This window comes from Lepidochelys kempii, chromosome 6 (assembly GCF_965140265.1).
Source record: "Lepidochelys kempii isolate rLepKem1 chromosome 6, rLepKem1.hap2, whole genome shotgun sequence".
NCBI lineage: Eukaryota > Metazoa > Chordata > Testudines > Cheloniidae > Lepidochelys > Lepidochelys kempii.
The window spans coordinates 125,196,877-125,222,671 of record NC_133261.1 but is presented as its reverse complement, the minus strand read 5'-3'; the positions used below and the strand labels follow the sequence as shown (position 1 = coordinate 125,222,671).

At 44.8% G+C, this 25,795-nt stretch overlaps 1 protein-coding gene across 11 annotated transcripts in view; it reads left to right on the top strand.

The window, feature by feature from the left end:
• SAMD4A (sterile alpha motif domain containing 4A) overlaps positions 1-25,395 on the top strand; it is a 211,533-nt gene extending 186,138 nt beyond the window's left edge. For 6 of the 11 annotated variants that reach the window (XM_073350077.1, XM_073350081.1, XM_073350073.1 and 3 more), the window contains 6 exons: positions 2,707-2,825; positions 9,245-9,446; positions 10,206-10,332; positions 16,362-16,445; positions 19,382-19,474; positions 20,703-25,395. In XM_073350077.1, coding sequence (XP_073206178.1) covers positions 2,707-2,825; positions 9,245-9,446; positions 10,206-10,332; positions 16,362-16,445; positions 19,382-19,474; positions 20,703-20,731 — 654 coding nt within the window. In that variant the 3' untranslated portion in view covers positions 20,732-25,395. The other 5 variants (XM_073350082.1, XM_073350079.1, XR_012159608.1 and 2 more) reach the window with 4 other exon arrangements.
• Positions 25,396-25,795: the final 400 nt, after the last annotated feature.

Sequence of the window (25,795 nt, the reverse complement as noted above, 5' to 3'; positions counted from 1 at the left end):
TTACTAACCTTTCTGTAGCTGTTGTTGTTCGAGAGGCATTGCACATGGCCATTCCAAAACCCACCCTCTGTCAGAGGTGGTCGGCAAGAAGAAACTGAAGGGGAACAGGGTCGGCAGGGCTCTTTATGCTGGCGCTATGAGAGCGTACACCAGAGGACGCTGGAGCCAAGCCAACGGATACCACTAAGGGAAAAAATTCCGGCAGCTGCACTCGGGGCGTGCACACACCTACATTGGAATGGACGTGTGTGACACATCTCGAAGAACAACAGTTACAGAAAGGTTAGTAACCATTTTTTCTGACGTTCCGTGTGGCAAGTCACCATCTCGGTAGCCCGGGCAAGTGACCGGGCACTCCAGAGCCATCCCTGTAACAGCTAGAGTGGGAGCTGTGGAATGGCTTGTGACATTCGGCTCCTCCCCAGGTTGGAGGGATGAGAACATTGGTTCCATAATACATCCTGGTCTCTGAGGTATGGGGTGGGACCAGGGTTGGAAATTGTGCCTGGTACTTCAGCAAGGCAGCGTGGAGTACTGCTGAGAGAGCAGGAAGTCATGAGAGCAAAGATCTAAAAAGGGAGCCTGGAAGGTGAGGATCGGATGCTTGAGCTTGATGTGCAATGTGAGAGGAAGCCAGGGAAGGGATTGGGAAGGGAGGGGCATAGTCTGAGCTGCGAGAGGGGGAGGTGATTTTTGCAGCTGAATCTTGGATAGGCGTCTTGCTCAGATCCCGTGGTGATGGGTGTGTGACAGGTAGTAACAACACCACTTAGCTCTTGTGTAGCTAATGCTTTTCAGCCATAGATTTCAAAGCACCTTTACAAAGGAGGTATCTTTATCCCCAAACTGACTTGACAGAGGTCCCCAGCAAGGTCAGTGGCAGAGCCAGGAATGGAAACCAGGTATCTTGTGTCCCAGTCCAGTTCTCTCTAGATAGAATTGAAGAGAGGTCAGAATCTAAGATGCTGGAGAGAAAACATTGATTGAGTCCTGTATTCCTAAAACCAATAGTTTTTCATTGGTCTCCAACCAGAGCTAAAGTGAGTTGCTCCATAGTAACATGTCTACAGTGGTTTTCATTTGCATTATACATGAATATGTTAATATTACTGGGATGCAAGGTAAGTAGATTGAGCGTTAAATGTGACAGTCAAAAGGATAATATTAAGATGGCTCATGTGATATTGGTTAAACTGCCCATAAATATATGTATTATAGTAAATAATTGTCTGTAGGCCTCTGCTATCGTGGGGCATGAACAGGAAACCGTTCACATAATAATGTGTTAGGAGCACAGGGGGTCCAGAAGGCTCAGGAGATTGGTAGAGGAGTAAGGGGACTTCCAGTGCCAAGCTCAGGTTAACTCTAACCTGGGACAGTAGCAACCAAATGCCATTACAATCTCAAGGCTCTTTGGTCTCAGTGTAATAGACTGTGGTATAAAAACCTCGAATAGAATAGAAAATAAATGGAAGGTCTTAATCCATTTCCTGGGGAAACAAGTGTCCACCTCACAGAAATCACTGCAATTGGTTCTGGCTGGCAGCTCCCATCAGTAAGGAGATTGAGGATTTTGCTCTCTTGTTATCATGGGAGAAAGTCCCTCCAGGTCCAACCAAGACACGCTGGCAGGGCAGTGTGTGGACTGTTGCATTGCAAAATGCTAGCACTGTACCTGTTGAATAGCTGAGCCGGAAGCCACCAGTTCCCAGGGCTGTCAAGCCAGCGCCTTTCATGAACACTATACTTACTTTAAAAGGTTTTTTTTAAAGAACTCAGAAGTTTGTTTATTTTTAGAGATGTCTTGAAAATTTTAGGGTGTGCACTGCGGGATGAAAATGCCAGTTGCTTACTAGAGCGTAGCTATTAAACAATCAGGAGCATTCATTTAGCATTAATAAACTGAGCACTCAGGGAATTTTATGTACATACTATGATCTGAGTCATAGACTTGAAGGTCAGACGGAACCCTCATGGAAATAATTATGACCATTTTCTGTCCCTAAGCCCCAGTATAACTGAATTTCTTTTCATAGGCAACATGCAGTATGTTGCTAATTACTCTGTTTTTTAAATAAACGTGAATTTTGGTTAAAAGTTACTAAAAGAAGTAAAAAGAATTGATTTTGCTTGTTGTATCAGTAGGATGTTTTTTGTAGCATCACCGAAGTGTTGTACATTTCTGCATTCGTAATGATGTAGCAGTAATAATAATTGTCTCCGACCTTTATGTATCTGTCATCCTGGTGGACCCACAGCACTTCACACATACACAGTACCACTGAATTGTAGGCATGGTGGGCAGCCAGGCGATGGTAAAGCATGCCTCACAGTGATGGGGAGAGCAGAAATTAGGGTCCAGGACTCCAGGGAAACCCTTTCTCCTACAGGAAGTGTCATGGGATCTTTAACACCCAGGCACAGCAGGAGCTTTGCTCTTAAGATTTCATCAGAAAGAGCTACGCATAGAAAACTGTTTGGTGCTCAGTTTGTCTTTCTCAAAAGTGTAATGGGCTGAGCCAGCTCTGCCAGGAGTTAAACCTGCGCGTCAGGGCTTCTGTGTGTTTGCATCCTGAAGCTTGGATCGCTCAGCTCTCTACTTTGGGTGCATGTTAACTGCCTGTTGTTTTCTTTACTTTTATACCCAACTGCATCATCCATAAGATGTTTACCTTTTTTTTTTAATTCCTTTTTTTTGGGGGGCAGGCATTTACAGAGACACAGAAGAAAAGATTGTTGTCATGGAAACAGCAGGTGCAAAAACTCTTCAGGTCTTTCCCTCGGAAATCCCTTCTAGACATATCAGGATATCGGCAGCAAAGAAAGTACGTTGGGATTTCATCTCTCTGATGTAATGATTGTACTTTGTGGGTTGGTATCTTGGCCAAGACTACGCCAAAGGGGATAATTACATTACCGTTCACACTGTGCTAACTGGAACCGTCGGCTGGGTCTGATTCATGAGGCCAGTTACCTCGAGTGCCGGCAGGGCTGGAATATTTCACCTTGTTCTGTTTTAATGCTGTATATCCCAGCCACCTCTCAAATGTCACTGTAGAGCAGTGGTTCCTGTTATTAGCTCTGATTTGCATTATACTGGCACCTTGAGGTTCCAGCTTAGATCAGGGCTCCATTGTACTAGATGTTAAACTGAGAGACAGTCCCTGCCTCAAAGAGGTTACAGTGTAAATAGACAAAACCAAATGGTGGGTAAAAAGTACCATTGTCCCCATTTTACAGATGGTGATTTAAGTCATAGAAAGATTCAGTGACTTGCCTCAGGTGACAAAAGCTGCCTGTGGTGGTGCTGGGATTTGAACCCAGATTTCCTGAGTCCCACTTTGGTGGCTTACCAACAACACAGTCCTTCCTCTGTGTGGCGCCCTCCTTAAATTGGGGATTCTGATTGACCAGCCCATCTCCCAACCTACACTTTCCCCATGGTAATTAGAGCACTTGAAAAGATTAAAAAGTAGGGCTGTCAAGTGATTAAAAAAATGAATCACAATTGTGCGATTACTCACTCTGTTTAACAATATTAGAATACCATTTATTTAAATATTTTTGGATATTTTCTACATTTTCAAATATATTGATTTTAGTTACAACATAGAATACAAAGTGTATAGTGCTCACTTTATATTTATTTTTATCACTGTAAAAAAGAAAATAAGTAGTATTTTTCAATTCACCTAATACAACTACTGTCGTTCAATTTCTTTGTCATGGAAGTTGAACTTAAAAATGTAGAATTACGTACAAAAAAATAACTGCACTCAAAAATAAAATCAGGGTGACCAGATGTCCCGATTTTATAAGAACAGTCCCAATTTTTGGGTCTTTTTCTTATTTGGGCTCCTATTACGCCTCACCCCCGTCCCGATTTTTCACACTTGCTGTCTGGTCACCCTAAATAAAATAATGTAAAATTTTAGAGCCTACAAGTCCACTCAGTCCTATTTGTTCAGCCAATCACTCAGACAAACAAATTTGTTTACATTTGCAGGAGATAATCCTGCCCACTTCTTGTTTACAGTGTCATCTGAAAGTGAGAACAGGTGTTCACCTGGCACTGTTGTAGCTGGCGTCACAAGATACTTATGTGCCAGATCCAGTAAAGATTCATATGTCCCTTCATGCTTTGCCCACCATTCCAGAGGACATGCGTCCATACTGATTCTGCTCGATAGCAGTCCAAAACAGAGCAGACTGACACATGTTCATTTTCATCATCTGAGTCAGATGCCACCAGCAGAAGGTTGACTTTCTTTTTTTGATGGTTCAGTTTCCACATCTGACTGGTGCTTTTTTAAGACTTATGAAAACATGCTCCACACCTCGTCTCTCTCAGATTTTGGAAGGCACTTCTGATTCTTAAACCTTGGATCGAGTGCTGTAGCTATCTTTAGAAAGCTCACATTGATACCCTTCTTTGCATTTTGTCAAATCTGCAGTGAAAGTGTTCTTAACTTGAACAACATGTACTGGGTTGTCATCCAAGACGGCAATAACACAAAATATATAGCAGAATGCAGGTAAACAGAGCAGGAGACATACAATTCTCCCCCAAGGAGTTTAGTCAAAAATTTAATTAATTTCTTTAACGAGCATCAATGGCATGGAAGCTTGTCTTCTGGAGTGGTGGCCGAACCATAAGGGGCATACGAATGTTTAGTATATCTGGCACATAAATACCTTGCAATACCAGCTACAAAAGTGCCAGGCGAACGCCTGTTCTCACTTTCAAGTGACATTGTAAATAAGAAGAAGGCAGCATTATCTCCTGTAAATGTAAACAAATGTCTTAGCAATTGGCTGAACAAGAAGTAGGACTGAGTGGACTTGTAGGCTCTAAAGTTTTACATTGTTTTGTTTTTGAGTGCAGTTATGTAACAAAAAATATCTACATTTGTAAGTTGCTCTTTCACAATAAAGAGATTGCACTACAGTACTTGTATGAGTACTGAAAAATACTAAATACTATAAAAAATACTAAATACTAAGAAAAATACTATTTCTTTTGCTTATCATTTTACAGTGCAAATATTTGTAATAAAAAATAATCTGAAGTGAGCAGTGTACAGTTTGTATTCTGTGTTGTAAATTGAAATCAAATATTTGAAAATATAGAAAAACATCCAAAATATTTAATACATTTCAATTGGTATTCGATTGTTTAACAGTGCGATTAAAACTGCGATTAATCGCGATTAATTTTTTTGATCGCAACTAATTCTTTATTGGTTAATCGCATGAGTTAACTGCGATTAATCGACAGCCTTATTAAAAAGTAATAACAGCACTGTCCCTCTCTGCAGGTTAGTTTTCTCTCCTGTGTTTGCTGCCCCTCCAGTTTTGGTGTCATCTGCAAATTAAATCACTGTTGAATAGACACCAGAAAAAGCAATCAGCAAGGGTGCAGCGAGGCTCTTGGGCTTGTTCAGATTAGTTAATCAGAAAAACCTCAAGAGGGCCCTGTAATGGGCTACAAATGACTGGAATCATCACAGCTTAAACACTGAGACTTGCTTCTCCACTGTGACTGGAAAAGCACTACACCAAAGACCAGGGCCTTGGCTAGAGAAGCACTTATCAGAAGATACTCCATTAGGGTGAAATTCACCCCCATGCAGACACCAGCATACAGCGGGTGTGCCACTTAACGTCATGCTCAGAATAGGGCATAAGTAGGGCATCAACTGAGACTGGCTTCTCTGCACCTTGCAAGGCGTGAAATTCACCCTTGCTGATCTAGATCAGGTGTGTCATTTTCTTGTACTTTCTTTGTTCTTCCAGTCTGGGCGAAGCTGTAGGCTAAGAATACAATGGTGCAGCTCTGCCTTTCACATAGTTCCGTAGGTATAATGGCAAAATCGCTTCCTGCATGAGGTTTAAAGAAACTTTGTTGTGTGTCATGATGGGTAGATTTATACTGGTTTGGATTCCATAATCGTATTATTTTGGAAGTCTTGTTCACTATAGCATGCACAAGCAGGAGAGATTAGGGCTAAGAGGAAGGTGAGTTGAAACGTCAAGTGTTGGAGAAGGGGCAGGGCGATACAGGAACTGCACAAGTGATAAGAGTTGTTAATCTCCAAATAGCTACTCTCATTTGTCATGTTTCAAACGTCAGCAGGTAAATAATAAGTATCACAGCAATCCTACCCATCTCTTTGTGTAATCATTTTAAACAGTTGGGCAAGAACACTAGGAAGACTTTACACCGCAGTGAAATCTGCGTGATCTATTTGTTCTGTGGGATCAACTGGTTCTTTTATTTTTTTGGTGCTGTTGCTTTGTGTGTTGTTTCAATTTGGCATCCCAGTAACTAACGGTGGCTATGTCTACACTACCACAGTAAGTCGACCTATGCTACGCAACTCCAGCTATGTGAATAAAGTAGCTGGAGTTGACGTACCTTAGGCCGAGTTACCACGGGTCTACACTGAGGGGAGTCGACAGGAGAAAATCTCCTGTCGACTTACCTCACTCTTCTCGTTGGGGGTAGAGTACAGGGGTTGACTGGAGAGCAATCTGCAGTTGATTTGGCGGGTCTTTGCTAGACCCGCTAAATCGACCGCTGGTGGATCAGTCTCAGAGCGTGGATCCCCGCTGTAGTATAGACCTGGCCAGTGTTACATAGAAATGGGTTAATTGTCCTAATTACGAACCAAGAATGGTCTACCACTAGAGATGTGTGTTTAAAAGACACACATTAACCAAAATTCCCTCAACTTCACTACTGCAAAATGCCTCCATACTAGAGCCATCAAACTGTGGGAGAAACTGGATCTGCAAACACTTGTTTTTCACATGGCAAATGAAAACAAATTCCACTCCTTGTTCATCTATAGTTCAGACTGCCCCTCATTTTCATCATCATGTCCCGTTACCCCTAAATCAAAGAATGTAGTTGATTGGGCTGTTGCTCCCGCCATACATGTTGGGGAGGTGAGTTAATGAGATTTAAGGGCCTGATTGTTCACTCCCGTCCGCTGGTGCAAATCAAGAATAACTCTACTAATCTAGTCTCTAAGGTGCCACAAGTCCTCCTTTTCTTTTTGCGAATACAGACTAACACGGCTGCTACTCTGAAATCTACTAAAATCAGTGAGGTAACTAACACCGGTGTATCATCAGAATCAGGGAGATGAGAAGCAGGCCCTGAGAGTCAGAATCATGAACCCAGCTTCTATGGGAGCTTTTATTCATGGATTCTAAGGCCAGAAGGGACCACTGTGATCATCTGGTCTGACCTCCTGCATAACAGAGGCCAGAGAACTGCCCCAAAATAATTCCTGTTTGAACTAGAGCTGATCTTTTAGAAAAACATCCCATCTTGACTATATGTAGTTACACATAGTCTAAGGACCAGACTATGTTCTGCTGACTTCAGGGAAGTTACTCTGGTTCAAACTGCTGTAACTGAGATCAGAATCCAGTTCTAAGCAGGTAACATTTGTTATCCGCTTGCTCCCCATCTCCATTAGTGTCAGGATGCCAACCCAAGCAGGACTGCATCGTACTGGTTTACAGAGAAAGTGCTTTTCACAACCAAATGGGCTAAAAGATCTGTAAACTTTCTGGCCCCATTTACTCTGGGTTTTCAAACTGTTAGCGCTATCCTAAAGAACTGTGTTTAAACCTGGCTCTTGCTAGGGAGGTGTTGATGCAGTTTGACATCTTAGTGTTGATGGAGCCTTTGAGACTGACAAGCCCTTTTCTAACAATTGTCACTCACATAAGCACAAACAGGAAGATTTGATATCGGGTGCAATGCCTGTGTCTCATTCTGTGCAGAAGTTGTCTTTGTTCATCATTTCTTTTCTCTCTCTCTCTCTCTCTCTCTCTCTCTCTCTCTCTCTCTCTCTCTCTCTCTTTTAAAGTTTTCATTTAAAATGAGCACATTTTAAACCAGCCAAATAAACCAAAAACATAAACCTCAAACTCCAAACACAACTAAATATAGAAATCAGATAAATTAAAGCCTTAATTAACCCAAAGAAAGGAAAAACACGTACACACCAGAAACCAGCAGGAATGCAAGTGACTTCAAAGAGGCTTGGATCTGGCCCTGAGGACCCAAATCTTGAGATGCTGAGTGTTATGTTCACACCATGCACACAGAGAAGTTAGAGTAAAAACATAAAATACTTGTGCTGGATGCTTGCAACGTAACACTACTTTATTTCTTAGAATTTGGAGTGGTAACACACAAGAACCAAAAACAGAGAGAGAGAAAGCAGGCTGCTCCTTAACACAGAGGAACAACTCACCTCACTTGCTCGGCTGCCTTCTTGCAAACTGACTGACAGATCTGAATGCTTGGTGCTTCCCTTTAGAGCCCCCTAGCCTGCAAACCAGACCAGGAAACCCCTTAAAAATTAAAGTGATGGCTTATTTTCCATACACCACACTCAACTCTCATTTCATGGGAGGCAAAGGTGCTCAGCAACTCACAGCATCAGGTCCTCAGTAGGTAAAGAGCCACGAGGAAAGAGAAAACTGGGACGCAAATATAGCTCAGAGAGGAACCAAGAATCAGTTTAGGACCCTTCCTTATCACTGTGGGAAATGCAGAGCATCACAGGCATCTTGAGAAGGCTGCATGGGGCTTGCAAGCCGTGAATTGCCGAGTGCCGGTATATCAGCTTTTTATTTCCAGTGCAAGCTGAGATTCTGGAGTATATACCAAAACCCCCAGGGCACTGCCAGAATCCATATACTTCTCCAGGCTAAGTGACTGGATTTCTCCCTGTTTAGCACTTAAAAGGTCATTTACATCTCACCAGCCATCATCGAAAGCAAATCCCTCCTGCCTCTCTCCCACTGACTGCTTTGACTCACTCACAGGAGTATGGTAAGCAGGATAGGGCCTCAAGGGGCTAAACCAAAGTTTAATGCTAGCCCCAGGGCTTACATGTTCAGCTGTCCTCTAAATCCAGGGAAAGCAATTATGTTCCCTCTTGTGGTGATCCTCGGTAAGACACTTCGGCTAATTTGGCATTAAGGAGCCCTGCCCTACTACACTGAAGTGAGGGTGAGTTTTTCCATTGATTTTAGTGGGAGACGGGTCAAGGCTAAAGCTTGTTAGGCTGTGCTGATTTTCCAAACCCATCTTTAATCAGTACAAACCACATGCCATTTGAATATAGTCTTAAAGTATTTAGAAGTCTGCTCCTGCTTGCATTTTGAAAGGTTAAGATTCTGAATTTTCAGACCTGTTATTTTTTCCTCTTTCCAGTCGAGGCTTTGGCCAGTCGAACTCCTTACCAACAGCTGGATCTGTAGGTGCAGGAATGGGTAGACGGAACCCACGCCAGTTCCAGATTCCCTCCCGGAATCTCCCCCCCACCCGGCTGGGTCTGCTGGGCCCCAGTGGACTCCTAGGGGCTGCACAACGCAGCACAGCTACCAATCCAACAATCTTGAAACAAGGAAGACAGGTGTGTGTCAGTCTGTCTGTGTTGTTGCACGTCAGGCCACCAGTGCTGCAGGATGGTTATTAGCTGCAGAGCTGCAAGGGAGGGTCCATATTTTTTGTGCTTGATGAGAAATGCTTTAGGTCTGATCTGACAAGATGCTGAGCACCAGCTGCATGGCAGGGAGCATCCCTGATTGCCATTTAGTCAGGTGTGGGGGGCTCACAGGACTTGGCAGGATCAGGCCCATATACATGACAAGGGATTGGTCCAAATGTAGCTATTTATTCCCCAATGACTGAATAGAAAACTGCTACTAGAGAAAACAAGTTCATCAGCTCTTTGCTAAGGTTAGCGTGCAATGACTTTTCTGATTTTCCTCATCTGACTAATGTGTCTGGATACTCCTTTTTTACACACGAACCCAGTGAGAACCGTCTGCAGGCATTTCCTGTTTTTGCTCTTTTTAGTGGAGCAGGGTACTGAAAGGGACAAGGAGAGCAGGGGGAGAGGGACAAATCAGGCTTCAGAGAGGGATGGAGGAAGAGAAATGAGCCAAGGGTTTTTTACAAATCCATCACTCGGTGAGTAAGTGTCACTCACAGAAAAAGCCCTTTGCAGGGAGAGGGTGAGCCAGCGACTAGAAGGTGTAAGGCTGGGGAGATCAGGAAAGCATTAGCATACAGAGCGTGCTGAGGTTTTTAACACACACAGACTGTGTCCTACATTACCGTGGCACTGGTATTCGTTTTACAGTATTGTTGCTGTGTTTGTTTTCCACAGAATCTCTGGTTCGCAAACCCCGGGGGTAGTAACAGCATGCCAAGCCGGACCCATAGCTCAGTGCAGAGGACGCGTTCCCTGCCTGTCCACACATCCCCACAGACCATGTTGATGTTTCAGCAACCAGGTAGGAAGAAGTCATTTGTCTTTTGCTTATTCATCCCCTTGTCATCTGGGAGTACAGTATATTAAAATAGCTGCACTAGTGAACCCTGCCTGCAAGTGCTTAGCCTCAACTCTCACAATACATTCTTGGGTGCTTATCGAAAGCTTTCTTTTTTTAAACTGTGCATTGCAAGATGAACAGTGGTGGGCTGGCAGCAAGCCAGACGCTGCAAGCTCAGAGTCTGTTGCAATCTGACCAAGATATTTTTTGACACTAGTCAGATTACTGGATTGATTAAACTAGAGACATCACTGGAGGGATTTTGACCCTATATATAACAGACTGACTGTTTTAGTGCTCAGCACAGCTTCCTTCGGCGCGGCTTTGTGTTACATGGGGAATGTTGTAACTCCTGGATCACCTTTTTTGCTTTTACATGGACTGGAAAATCCAGTGCAGAAGAGAAATGACTTCATGCGTTTTAGGGAAATTCTTTTGAGAGAGACATTCTGAGGCAGAATTTCAACACATTTGGGGATTTTAATTGTTCCTTGCACGCTTTAAATACCCTTCCATGTGTAAGAACATCGTGTCATTCTTTTTGGTTTGCTGAGTGTCCATCTAAATCCAGAGGAAAAAGCTCGGAGATTTTAGTGCATTTTTGTCTAGTATATCTTAACTATGTATGTTGCTCTCCTATCCCTTTAATGCAGCCTTTCTGCTAATGTCCAGTAGTATTAATAATCTGCATTGTTCCAGCGATCATTCACCATAGAAACAAATCTCATTCAAAAGATGTTTACCACACCGGAAACTTATACCCTTGTTTCAGCCTGGGCCTCCATCTTGCCTTCTTGTGTATTAAGAGTCCGCGTTGTTTTGACTGTCTGTCCTAGATTGCAAGCCTCTTGTCGCAGGGACTGCGTCTGCCTCTGTGTATCATCCAGAGCCCAGTGTAAAGGCAAAGTGTGGTAAATATTACAGAATAAGAAATAGGTGGTTCTTGCATGTTAGCCTTCAGGTGATGAGGACTCAAGAGGACTGGAAAGTGGCATTGTTGAAAAAATATGTGTAGAGTAGCCAAGAAAATGATGTGTTTATTTAGTAGTATCATTAATAGTTTGCATTTATACAACACTTTTCTTTGGAGGAGCTCAAAACACATTGTAAACACTAATGAATTAATCCCCACAACAATCCTGTGAAGTAGGAAAGTATTATACTTGTGAGGTAAACTGAACAGAGAGATTAACTGAGTTGCCTAAAGTCTTACAGCAAGTTGGTCGTGAAGTTAGAATTGCAACCCAGGAGTCCTGACTCTGTCCCTGCTCTGAATATTAGACTTACAGTAACATCTAGTCAGCCTTATTTCTTACATCTCATTAATGTAAACTTGAGATGCATTTAGTGTGAATATCTGTTCAGTCAGAACAAAGCTGGTCTGTTTGTTCAAGCAGAATACTGCCTGGGGTAAAAACATGGCGGATCTAACTCTGCTGGCTTTGTAGCATTCAGCCTCAGTTCCCTTACCCATGGATCTGTGGGATCCCTGCAAACTCCACAGGGTGTCACACCTCTCTCCCTTGAGGAGGACTATTTGCAGAGAACTCAAAGAGTGGAGTTTCAGGGAGCTTTTCTGCTGCCCTAGCCCCCTCCTGCAGAGAATCCAGCAGAGGGGACCTCACCTGGGTGACAGGACAAAGGAGAGGAATCTAAAGGGATTGTTTAAATTCAGAATAAAGCCATAAGAACGAGCCAAAACCATCCCTACAAATGCTACATTTAATAATAATAATACTTAGCTCTTAGAATTTGGTGCCAATGTCTTGCCTAGCACACTCCCCCAGCTCCTGCAAGCCGGGCACAAACGTCTGAGGGCAGAATGTTGGCTCTAAATTTATGTGCTATTTAAAACTAGCACCAAAATTTGTTTCTACCGGGGATTAAAATATCACCTGAACTAGGAATGCACATAGATGACTGTCCAGGAGGGATTTAAGGAAATACTGCCAGCGTCTTCATCTTGTGTGCATTAAGCCCAGATTAAAAGGTGATCTGGAAGAAAGAGGGGAAGCAGGTCGTATAAATTAGTGGGCTATTCCACTAATTCATCTTCAGAGCTGTTGTGGTCACCACCTGCCCTTAATTTCCAGTCATCTGACGGCTGATTTGGAACCCTAAAACACAAGCCTTCCCAGGTAGCTCACAACCTTACTGGGTTCGCAACTGCAGCATGCCAAGTTTTTAAGCCACAGATGATGGTTTCAGATAAACAAGCTCTTTCCTTCCACCTGCTTGGAGTGGAGCGGTGAAAAAAATAATAATCTTGATATTGCTCCCGTAAAATGCCAGATATCCTCAATCCATTGAAGTCAAGGGATGTTTCTTTAGGTGTCTGGGGTAAGATCACATTTCTTTTAAGCTGTGCTGTGGGCTTCTCTCCTGCTGGTTATATTTATCTCCATATGAATCAGGGAAGTTAAAGTTGGAGAAGACCTCTTAGGTCACACCTCGGTCATCCCTTGGGGACCAGCCCAGATCTCCACGGTAACCCAGGATGCGTCAGAGGAAGGGAAAAAGATCCCGCATAAGGCACCTACACAGTCTGTTCTCCAGGGCTTTGTCCAGCCTGGTTTCAAATGACCCCAGCAATGGAGCTTATTTTTAGTTTCACTTCTGTCATTTGTACAGACAAGTTTTACAGCCCTCATGTCCCTGGCACAGAGGAGTTTCTGATTTTGCCCTACATGAAACTTACAAGTTGATAAAAAAAAAATCAAGTCCCCGTCTCTACAGACACTATGGCAAATGTAATCAACCTGACACAAACTATGTCTAAACAGGGAATAGCCAATATTATGCCTCACATTTGTTTTAGGCGTAAAATACTTTTGTTCTAGAGCATAATCATAACATTATCAATTACAGTATACTCCTCTTTATCCGAAACCCCGTGTGATGGGGTTCGGTCCACCACTGCGGCGCCTCCTGCTGGCGATCCTGGGGATTAGCTCTGTACGCCAGCGCGTCCTCTTCTGGTGGTGGTCTGCCGCTGTCACTTCTGCTCCAGGGACCCATGTCACTCCCAGGACCGCGACGTCCTGTGCATGACACAGCCCTCCAGCTATGCTGCATTCTGTGCTCCCACCTTCCGGGGGATAGTATCGCAGTCCCTCAGTCCAGCCACTTCCTCAGTGGGGGCAGGGGGAGACCCGGGCCCACCCACTACCCTGAGTCCTGGCCCAGGGACCCTGAAGATGGCCGCCACTTACTGCATCCCCTCCGACTCCTCTGTAGATCTCCCTGGGCCACTTCCCCCCAGCCCCAGCACCCTCTTTGCCCTGGCCTCAGGGCCTCAGCCTGCAGCACTGGTCTGTCTAGGGTGCTTGCTGCCCGCCACCTGCAAGGCACCCAGTTCTCCCTCCTCAAGCTCCAGGAAGTGACTGACACTACTCTGCTCTGCAGCCTTTCTTATATGGGCCAGCCCGGCCCTGGTTGGCTGCTCCCCGCAGCCCCTCTCCAATTGGCTGCCTCCTGCGCAGCCTCCATCACACCCCATTATCCAAACCTCCACGCTATCCCAACCCCTTCCTTGCCCCCCTTGTGTCTCATGCTGGGGGACCAGGAAGGGATTTGGAGAATGGAGAGGTTCAGATAATAGAGCAGAGTGCCCCAGCCAGGACTTCAAGGAGGGGGACAAGCCCCCGGCTTCAGGGAGGCCAGCCCGCTGCTGTACGGCTCCTACGACAGTGCAGGAAGCCCTCTGCAGCCCCACTGTTACAGGAGTGAGGGAGCGGGGCCATGACAATGGAGTTGCATAGGGCCAGTGACATCCGCTCCCTGCAGGCGCAAGATGCAGGGATGGCTGCAGTGTTGGCAGGACAGAGCACAGTCCTGGCTGGGCGGGTATCTGCTTTGCCCAACACCCTGCACTGCAGGGTCTGGGTGTCACTGGCCCTGCAGCAGTGCAGAGACCCCCAGCCAGGACTGCAAGGAGGAGGAAAAGCCCACAGCTGCAGGGGAGACCACCCCGCTGCTGAATGGCTCCTCTCCACTGTCCAGATAAAATCCTTCTCGCCTAGGCTATTTGGATAACTGGGATTGTACTATTTGCATTGTAGTGTGTGAATGTTGCAGTCAAAATCAGGGCCCCATTGTGTTAGGGGCTGTTGAAGTGGGTGCTAAGAGAGAGTCCCTGCCGCAAAGCATTTACAGTCTAACTAGACAAGGTAGACAAAGGAAGTGCTCTTGTCTTCATTGTGCAGATGGAGCACAGAGAAGCTGGGACTCAGATCCCCAGAGGTATGTAGGCTTCCAATTCCCATTGATTTCAGCAGAAGTTAGGAGCCTAACGACCTTTGTGGACGTGGAGCTGTGTGATTTCCTCAGCGTCACGCAGGGAATCTGTGGAAATGAACCCAGCTCTCCTACGTCCCACTCCAGGGCCTTGACCTCAAGACCATCCATCCTCATCTGATAGCAATAGTTATGTTTGTGCAAACCCCATGCCATGCATTCCCCCCCCGGGGAAATCAGCTCAGCAGTTGCCTGGAGAGAGTTTCCTTTGAGAGCTGCACTGTCACTGCTGACCCAGTCCACAAAACTCTAGGGACCTTGGGATAAGAGGATCAGATAGACCACATCCTCAGTCAGCTGTGCCTCAGTGCTGCCTTTTTACTCCTGAGCGCTGTGTTTCCAGATGATCTGATGAGGCAGTTTAGATTTATGCAGCTCTGAGGCCTTACAATGCACATGTACCATTCTGTTCAGCTATTGGCAGACCAACAGCTTTGAGGACGCTGGGGCTCCTTCAGTAATGCCCAGCAATGGGATTTCACAATTTCTTTAGCGACTCTAACGACCTTTACAGTCACTGTGGAGCGGTACCTTCATTACAGAGACATTTTACTGTCTTTCTTCATTGGCCTTGCAAAGCCCTTTCTTTGTGGTATTTTCAAACCACATGAGCATCTCTCTAATACAAACCTTGTTGAAACATTTAAACCTTTCACTTACATCAGTTCGTCTGTGGTGGAGCTCCATTGAACTCCTCCTGGTTTACACTAACAGAGGTTCGGATCCTTAGTTTCTAATATGGAAAGTGCTGCAATAGAAAAGTGTGCCCATTTTAAAAAAACAGTCCTTGCTAGAAAGTTAGTAGGGTTGAAATCTCCGTCCTGGTTTAGCAGTCCAATAAAACAGTTTATAGGCCCATGGTATATAGGCCAAGGCCCAGATCCTCAAAGGTATTTGAGGAATTAATGGAAGTTAGACTCAGAGCCTCAAAAGTATTTAGGCTTCTACCTTTCTGCCTAGGCCTAAACCTTCAAGCAAAGGATGAAGTTAGCCTTGTTGTTTCAGTTCATATGAGTAAAACAAAGTTATTGGATTATGAAAGGATTTGAGGGTTTTCCCCCTAAGTGTGCTGGGTTATTTCCTTCTAAACTCTTGCTGCCTAACCTACAGCTTTCATCGCCTTGCCCTGCAATGGCCAGTCTGAAACCAAGCCTCTAATCATCATTCGTTATTATGGTAGCACGTAGAGGTCATTGGGCTTGGCGCCTGTATGAACACATAACAAAGAGACAGTCCCTGCCCTGGAGAGCTTACAATCTAAATATAAGCCTGTAGACAAATCTAAGGTTTGGGTTTCATGATTCTGTACTACATCACTGCAGATGTGTGACTCTCCATCAGTGATATTCATTAGCGGCTGGGATGGTGTTTGCAAATAAAAACCGGATATTAAACAGTTTTACGTGAGTGTGTGTGTATGTATGTAAGACAGTCAATATGTTTGCACATATAAATGAGCTTAAAAACATCCAATATCTACTTGGGAATGAAAGCTCAATTGCAGTCTTTAGAGGGAGTTGTCAGAGGGACACAAGCAAAGTAATGCTCCAGTCATCACGTTTGCACAGGGCGAATGTCAGTGCAGAACGGATTCCTACCTGCCCAACTATTGTATTTACCCTTTAGATTTGTTGTGACTTTGCTTCTGCCATTGTGGGTCTCCCGAGTAACAGTCTGTTCCATTTCCTTTGCAGAGTTCCAGGTACCAGTGACAGAACCTGACATCAACAACAGGCTGGAGTCCTTGTGCCTGAGTATGACCGAACATGCCCTGGGGGGTGAGTGCCCCCTTTTCCCTTCCCTCCATTCTGCTGTCGGCCACAGTGCCTCTGGCACAGCCAGGAGGATTCCCCATTTTAATTCTTTCCTCATCTCCTCGAGGCCGCCTGTCACAGCCACCATCCTCTTGACTGAAGGAGACAGGACAAGACGGTGGTGGGAATTAATCAGTGCTACCCATTAAGTTGCTGAGCAGCAGGTAGGCACACTTCTGCCATCAGGGCACCTGGGCAACACCCCAGGCTGAAAAAGGAGCGAATAGAATGAAAGGAAAATAGCCAGCAGCCAAGCCACGCTCTGGAACATGCTCACTGCTAACAAGCAGGTGAGGAGCAAAGGAGGGTTACACTGCCCTGGCCAAAACGGTAACCTTTGTAGGCACCAAGATGAGAGAACCTTTCAACAATTCTGAGTGCCGGCAGCTCCCTCTTGAAGCTAATGGGAACTGTCAGTGCTGAGCGCCCCTGAAATTCAGGAGACTATTGTTAAGGATATGTGGTGGGAGCTTTGGTATATGGACTAAAATGAGAGCAGGATTAGACTCTAAGGGCCAGACCCTCAGCTGGTGTAAACTGGCATGGAAGTCAATGGATGCAGGCTGATTTACACAGCTGAGGAGCCGGCCCTGTGTATGGATTTGGGCATCTGGCCTGAGCACGCTGTTTTTGTATCACTGCAAGAGCCTGCCAACATGGCGGGGAGAAGCAGGTAAGTGAAACTTGGGCTTCCCAAAAGGCCTTTCCATCCTAGTGCCGCTAAATCCAGTGTAAATCTGAATACAGTTATGGTTCTTTTAGCCTGTGCCTTTCTAAAAATGCCCATCACCGTCGTGTCTGGGTGCCCTACAGACTAATAGCTGTCAGTTTTCCAGTAGAAGGGAGAATTCTCCTTGGGGATCGGCTGCCAGGAGCTGATTGCCGGGAGAGCTGCATTAGCTGTCTGATGTGGTCGACTGTGGCAATTTAACCCTAAATAGATGCATCTTCCACAGGCCCTTAAGGATTCTGGCTCAGGCTGAGCTCTGGAGAAAGCAAGGCCCATGATCTCCACTGAGAAAACCCTGACCATTACTGTTGTTACTGTGTATCACGGTAACGCCTACGAACCCCATTCAGGGATCAGGGCCCTGTTGTGCTAGACACCATAAATAGCAAAGACAAGAGGCACTGTCCCACCGAGCTCACAGTGTAAATGACAGACAGGACACAGTCGATGGACCAAACAGACAAATGGGGTGGAGGTGGATGGGTGGAACAGATACCAGAACCAATGGCTTAGAAGAAAGATGGACGTCTCAGCTGGGCCAGGGCCTGGTGGAAACCAGAGGAAGATCTGACTGCATCACAGCACACACAGGGTTTGTGAGTTGTTTTATTTCGATTTAGATAACAAGCTGAAACGTCCCCGCGCAACACTCCAGGTGCCCTTAGCAATGAACTGGCCGTGACTCTCCCAAACCACAGCCACCCAGCTACAAAAAAACCATCAGAATGAACCAAGTCAGCCAATCGATCACTGCAGCAAAGTAATCCTTCAAACCACTCCCCCAACCCTGTCAAACAAAGAGTTTGTGCAGCATGCCTAGAAATCTGTGGCCGATGGCAGGGGGGAGCAGGGATCCAATCCCAGAGTCTTGAGGGGAGAGAACATCCTGTTGGCAGCCCCTGCCTGGCAGCATGTTGTGGGGAGAGAGGCAGATGCTCAGACTGGGAGGGACCAGGCCAGTTGGGGCTTGGACCCGCATTGCCTTGGCCCAGGCCTCTCTACACGAACAGTGCTAGAAATAGCTTTCGATCAACAAACAAATCAGAGCTTAACAAACCTGCTTGTTTTTAGCCTTAACGTTCCAGCGGGAGGAACTGAAGCGTGTGTGTGAAGCGATTTCCATGGTGAGCTGAGCAGGGGAACAGGGAGCACCGTGTGCCGGGCCCTGCGTGAGGAATAGCTCACTTGGCAATTGCCAGAGTCAGTAATGTGGTGGGCTGTGGTATGAAGGGCTGCTGCCCTTCTGCGGAGCTCTAGCTTTGTAACAAAACAACCAGTGTCTTGACACCAGCTGCTGCTGTGTCTCTTAGAAGTCGGATCATTACGGCAGCCGTCCTAGGTATTTCCTCAGTCTCGCTCACGCACTAAATGGGCTGCATTATGTGGGAAGACGGGGTGAGGTGGGAAGAGGGGAGCTGCCGCTTTTCTGGGATGATCACCTCTGCCATTCGCAGCACCTGATTCCCTTCTCCGTGTTCAACGGGGTCTCCCAGGGGAGCTCTCCCAGTGCCATCGTTCTCGGTCGCCTTGCATCACTGGGCATCATCTCTGACACTCTGGGCAGCACTGGGCAAAGTGCTGCGGCAGGAACCACCCCACAGCGTACCGCTCACGTCTTTCTCCCAGAACAGGGGCACATCCGAGCTGGACTATCCATCTCTTACTGTGCCTACTCTAGGAAGGGGCCAGGAACAGTGCTGTAACCTGCATCTGAACTTCCCAGAGCCTGGCAGGTGTTTGGATCCAGGTTTTGGTTCAGCCCATCCTAGAGATGAGCCAGCCACTGGCTTTGGATCCACACTGCCCCCAAGTTTGGGGGGTGCGGTGGCAGGTAGATCTGATGTTTCAGATCATGCCCATCTTTGGCCTACATCCATAATTCCAGGTAGGGTTGGAAATGCAATATTTTTATCTCCGAGAAAGACTCTCCGTAGCCCGAAGCCTGCTGTTGTGTTTCTAAAAGCCACCCTAATGCGTTCACAAGCAACAACTGAGCACAGGGGAGCCGCATCAACGAATACGTGTTCAAAGACAGTGAATCTGTGTAAAAAGCTTGCACCCCGAATGCATTTGTCATAACTTGTGTCTGGTTTAAAACCCTTCTGCAGCGTTAATCCTCACCCAGGCTTTTCACTGTTGTTCTCTCTCTCCGTACTTCATCCCCTTGTAGAGAGCTGTGCATGGAGCGTCATAGGCACTGTGGATTTCATTGGCGGGAGCAGGCATGATAAGCCCACGCACACCTCTCAGCGCTTTCTGACTGGTCAGTTGGCTCATTAAGGCCTTGCTGAGACATCACACCTGTCTGAGGAGTTTTCTGCTCCAACCCCTCATCCCCAACCACTGTGTCCCCAGATATCCTGACTCCTGGGCTGTCATGGGACAGGGCCCCGTGTGAAAAGAGTTGGGAACAGTACATTACCAGGAGGCTGTCAGGAATCTATAGAAATAGAGGAGGCCAGAAATGATCTGAGGGGAATTTAGCACCAGACGCCTCAGTCCTGGCCCCTGTGACTTGTTCGGGGAGCACCCTTGGCTTCCATTGAAATGAGATGGAGTTGAGAGCACTCAGTGCCTCGGGCACGGCATGAAAGCTTCCTCTGTGACATTACTGGCCTCTGTTTCTAATTGTTCCTTTCACTTGCTTGTCCTATTTTGTTTCATTTTAAAAGCAAAATAAACCCCAGGCCATGGGAAGAAATCCACCCAGCAGCTGCCATTCCTCGGGGCAGGACTGCATTTCCAAACGCTTCCTGGAACAGGGTCTGATCCTGCAGTCCCACTCACGCTGACATAAAGGGGAGTTTGGCCTGTTCAGAGTGCACAGGGCAAAATCTGAGAGGATAACAGAGATGTGCACCTCCTACTCTTGCCTATTAATTTAGGGCAAGACCGTCTCTTTTGCTGTATTCTGGTAGATGGAGCCAGGGGCTATAAAGTACTTGCATGGGCCTTCTGCATTGTAGGTCACTGCACAGGTCTGCATGGCCACTGTTCCCTGACCCACACAGGATGGGGGTGGGGAAGTGGGCAAACAGGGACAAGAAAGGGGCAATAGACCGGAAGCAGATTACTTCCTTCCTGGAGCACAGGAGGAACCAGGGCATGCATGGTGATTCTGAGCCATGCTGCATTCCCTTGGCTGCCCGTGGAGCAGCAGAACTGCACACGACCCTTACTCAGAGCAGATTGTAAAGATACATTTGAGCCCCTCCTGCATGCCAGCATAGAAATGATACTCACAACTAGTGAGGGCATGGCAGTGCCTGCTGACTGGCACACAGATATGGAAGGTAGGTAGGTGGACCTGAGCCACCAAGTTTGGATCCAGATCTGAATTTCCCCCACATTCGGATCTCCCCACTGGATTCAGGCCAATCTGCTGTGTTTATTTAAATTGGGTATGTGTAACATGCCCATGATGGTAGTGTTGAGGCAATGCAATTTAAAGTGACATGTGGCTACTTCTGATTATGACTTAAATCTTTCAGATGGCGTTGACCGAACCTCTACGATATAGAAGATGAATGTGTAATGGTGACAGCGCTGGCCGTGAGAATGACTGCTGCGGGTCCAGTGGCAACAGTCTCCAGACTTGCACAGGATTCTCAAAGAGATTTTGCATTCTCTCTCTCTCTCTCTCATTTTAATTTTGTGAATGTGTAGATTGTCTTTGTGAACATATCATTAGAATTGGACTTTGTTTTGTCATTTATTACACCCTCTCTAGAGGAAAAGTGTGGGGGAAAGGAAAAGTGCTGGTAAATGAGGTGTTAATCTCCAGCTGGGGAGGACGGAGAGTACCAGAGGCAAACCCTGTTCCTGAAGGAGGAAATTAACAAATATCACACGTGTGACCAAAAAGCAAGGGGGTAACTTATTGTTCAGAGTTTACAACTCTTGTATTTCACTGGAGCTCAAACATCTACTGGAGCTGCAGTGCAGTCAAAAAGAAAAATAAAAACCAACAACAACCAAATGTCCTTTCAACCAAATTTAAAACAACTAAATTTCAATTTGTGTATTGTTTACGTAAGGGCAGATATAAAGGGTACATAAATGTGTAAAAATGTCAGATAGGCTTTTGTCTCATATTCCTGTTGTAAAGGATTTTTTTTGTTTTACTTCTGTTAATAGCAGCAGGTTTGCATTTTACATAGCAACCGAGCTATGCGGTCTAGGGGCAGGCCTTGGGTTTTCATCTTCTCAGCTGGGATGGAGGGCATCAGAGAAGGGAACGAGGGATGTTGTGCAGTGGGCAGGACTATACGTGACTGGGCGTGGAGAGCAAGTGGGATCAGTTTCTTGTTTCTTGTCTTGTGTATGTGAATACCTAAAAGATGCTGCATCGTGGCGTTTACAGACCTGCCACTACATCCCAGACTGACAGGATCATTTTCAGAACTAGCTACAGTTTGCTAGCTAAATTACAGGGGGTGGGGGGCTGGGACTTTTCTTGCCCTGGGAGGTAACAAGAGGATGTGAGGAGGTAGAGAAGGATTAAAGGGGAAAGCATGAGCTTCCTGTGCTAAGGGACCATGCGGGAGAGCAGCAAAATGGAAGCAGTGCTGGACTGCAGCTCTCAGTCTGAATAGTGAGTACTCTCTGTTCAGTGTTTATACTGGCTCACAAACACTGCTGCCTTTTTCTTGGTCCTGACAGATAATGAACATGCATGTGGCTGTAGAGTAATAGCACAGGCTAAACTGGACATTACGTGTAAGGGAAGGAAGGTCAACATGGGGGTGGATTAAAGATTTAAGAGCCAGTCGTTCGGATGCACATCTATCTGTGCTGCTGTCATCCCAGAACTGTAGCTATAACACATTGCTTTTTATAACTGAGTTAAGGGGGCCCTGGTTCATTTCATACGTGAATCTGATATACCTTTGAACCAGCAAGTGTTTAAACTGAGATCTGAGCCAGAATCAAGTCTCATTCATACCAGCCTACATCCATAGTTGTTCCATTGAATATAGTGGGTTAAGTCCAGTTTTACACCCAAATGAGAGCAGACTCTTCACCTAACATTTCAGTAACACATGGTTATTGAATTCCCGTTGCTTGCTTGACACACAGAGGGCCTGGTCCTTTCTTTTTTTTCTTTTTCTTACACCAGTTTTACCCCCGTGCAGCTCCATTAGCTTTAGTGGTGTTACTCCAGATTCACCCTGGTGTAAGTAAGAAATTATTTGGTGCGTACAGTTTTTCTTTTTTTATATAAAGAAAAGTAACTGATGCATACCGTGGCTATGGGAATCTGTACAAGACTTTAGAAATCAGGTCTGTCGTTTGGGTGGTTGACATTATCTGAAAGTAGTTATGGAATTGCTCAAAGAAGCAAATATTTTCAGTGCCAAACATTCAACGTGACTATTTTAAAAGGGGGGACTAAGGGCTAAACCGCAGCTTCAAAGAGGTGTTCTTACATGTACAATAAGGTTTGTAAATCCAATTTAGATGCAGCATTTTTACTTAACTTTATAAAAACAAAAAGTGCCAAAATGTGATTTTTCATGCTGATTAACATAAAGTTGATATTTCTTGGTTTCCTGTTTACCAGAATGCATGATACAATGTAACTGAGCATGATTCGGTGGAGTAATGAGGGAAGACAATACGAGGGGACTTTGGAATGTGTTAGAAGGAGCTTAAAACAAAGTTAATGAAGAGGATAATGAACTGCAGGATTACACAACTTGGATAGGAAATGAGAAGGTATTCAAATCTGAGTTGCATCTTGAGCATTCTTAGCTATATACAATGTGCAGCTTCAGAAAATGAATTGTGAACACAATCACCTTAGCATGAATCTTTTGAAAGGAAGACAAAGTATTTACAAATCTGAAATTCTATTTATTCCTTTGCTGAATATAGAAACAGAGGTTATCTGATTATTAGATATATTATTTTGGATATATTACTTATTAACTTGCTATGGCTGGTAACCATGATAATGTCTGTTATTAACAACCACATAATTCAATTTTTCTTTTCTTTTCTTTTTTTAAAAAAAGCTTATTTTCCATTGGGAGTGTATAGGTTAATGATAGACTTTGTTGTGTTTGGCTGTTTTTTGTTTTAATTAAAAAGTAGCTTTGGTTAAATTTTGGAATTCCCTCCCAGCTCCGTTTTGAGGCCTGTGTTGAGTGCAGGTGTAGAGCTCAATTTAAAAATCAAATTCTAAAGTAAAATAAATTTATTTATAAAAACCAGTTGCATGCATAAGGCTGTGAAGTCAAATATTTAGTAATAAAGCGGCAGTGCCTTTCGTTTTTGTATTTACCCCAATTGCAACTGTTTTATAATAAGCACGTATCAAATTATTTCAAATCTCAGAGTAACAAATATTTCACTACATATAAATGTTTTTTTTTTCTGTTTTCTAACTAAAGCAGTGTGTTCGTGGTATCTCTGCAAGCATCTCTGCCAGTGACAGTAGTTTGCTACACTATTATCATGTATGAGGTTTTATTGGTGCTTTTATCCGTAGCGGTTTCTTACAGTTATTAACAGTAGGGGGCAGACACACACAAGGGGCTGAGACATACAAGGAATGAAACGCTGCTGATGGGTTTTCGCTGCTTCGGGTTTCACTTCTGAATGACGGCCGACAAGAAAAACAAAATAGCTTTTGTCTGCTTGGTGATGCTGTCTGCAATGAGTAGCTAACCAATTCCCTATATCCAAGTGTCCTTGGCTGTGTTCACACTGCAGAAATGAACCTCCTTTGCCCCCGGGTCAAGCTTGGATGCCCCACCCATCAGATTGCCCTGCTGAGCTGGACAGGATCAGCAGAGTCCGGCGCTGGTAGCGAAGTGTGCCAGGCCCCTGGCAGTTTCACCACAGGGCACCCCTCCTCGGAAAGCACATCTGCTAAGTGCTTAAGTTCCACGGACTTACGCATTGGTTTAAAGTTAAGCACATGCTTCGCTGAATAGGAGCTGGAATAAGATGTGTTGCACGAGTGCTCAACGGGGCTCACTTTGACCTCTGCAGCCAGACACAAGCGTTTGCCTGTTGAGAGTGTCACCCTGTTGTCAAACACGGCTCATTTTTGCAGTGGACACAGCCTTTTAATTGTCCCAAATTAGGGCTAAGCTGCCCCTTTCCTCCCACCTTCCTGGTAAGGGACAAGTAAGTATTCATGACACTGAGGAAACCCTGCTTTTCCTTTGAGGTGCCATGAGCTAACCCTTTCATGGACAAGATCTTTGTCTAAGTAGTAATGCAGGTACCTGAGCTGGGGATCAGCCTGTTTTTCTCAGATGGTGGAAGTGCGGGATTTTTTCCCCTGTCACCAACAAGCCTTCACAGAACTGTTGCTTTGTTCAGCTAGATCTGTGACATGCACACGGTGCAGAATGAGTATCATGCAGACCCTGTTCCACACATGTAAGAACATAGGACTGAGAACCAGAGCTCAGATTTTAGTCAGCACTTAAAAATATTTCTATTGTCAACTTTCTCTCTCTTGGGGTGCAGAAACATGACCCATTTTAGGCTTTCTGAATGTGCCTGATGAAAAGTAGATCCTGCAGAAGTATAATTTGCACACAGTTATGATAACACTAAAGTTGATTTTATACAAGTCATCAGAGTTTGCAAAGTGAGTTTTATTTTTTGTATTCCTTTATCTTTACTTAAAGGTGAATGTGTATTCCTCTGGGAGGAATAGGAAGAAAACAGGAATGTTAATAATGTTAAACAGAATACTTCCTCCCTTATTAATATATAACCCTTACGTATTTATGCATAATGTAAGCTTACTTTAAAAAGCTTTGAACTTTCTTTTGTTGCATGCCATCTTCTGGCAGCTCCGTATTGTACATGCATGCATTTAGACCTGTTTTTTCTGTATAAAGTTAGTGCACAAAGAAATATTTTTGCCTAGTTAATGTTGCCAAGCAAATGCATATTTTTTAAATTTGTCATATATGGAAATAGCATGTTTGTTACATGTAAAAGCTTCCCGATATAAAGAAATACTAATGTTTGAAGATGCTGTTCTTTGCAAGTGTACAGTTTTCGAATGTTGTTACCAGTGAAACACCCTTGTGATTTAAACTTGCTACAATGTATTTATTACTCATTTCCTCCCATGTAACTAGGAATCATGGCTATATTTCATATCAACATTATATTGAAAGTGAAGGGAGATGATTAATACAAGGTTTTGTAACACTGGGGTGTGTAGTCTTTTTATTGGTTTCTTTGTTTGGATTGGGGGGGTGAAATCCGGTTTTCCTTTTTTTTTTTTTTTTTTTTTTTTTTAAGGCCAGCATTGTGGCTCAAAGGAATGAAGAAAAACAGCTATTTAGTTTTGTAGAAAAGTTTTATTATATTTATGTAAAAATCCTGTGGTTGCAATTGAGGCCCAGATGAAGGTATTGAGGTACCTAGCTCCCATTGATTTCATTATTTAGGTGCCTAAATACCTTTGAGAATCTGGGCTTTAGGGCTTATGAATGCCAAAACATTGCACCAATGTTTAACTAACTATCCCTTGTGAGGTAGGTGCAGAAAGTTAGCAGAAAGTTAGCAGAAATCCCATATGCAAATGGGGAAACTGAGGCACAAATCA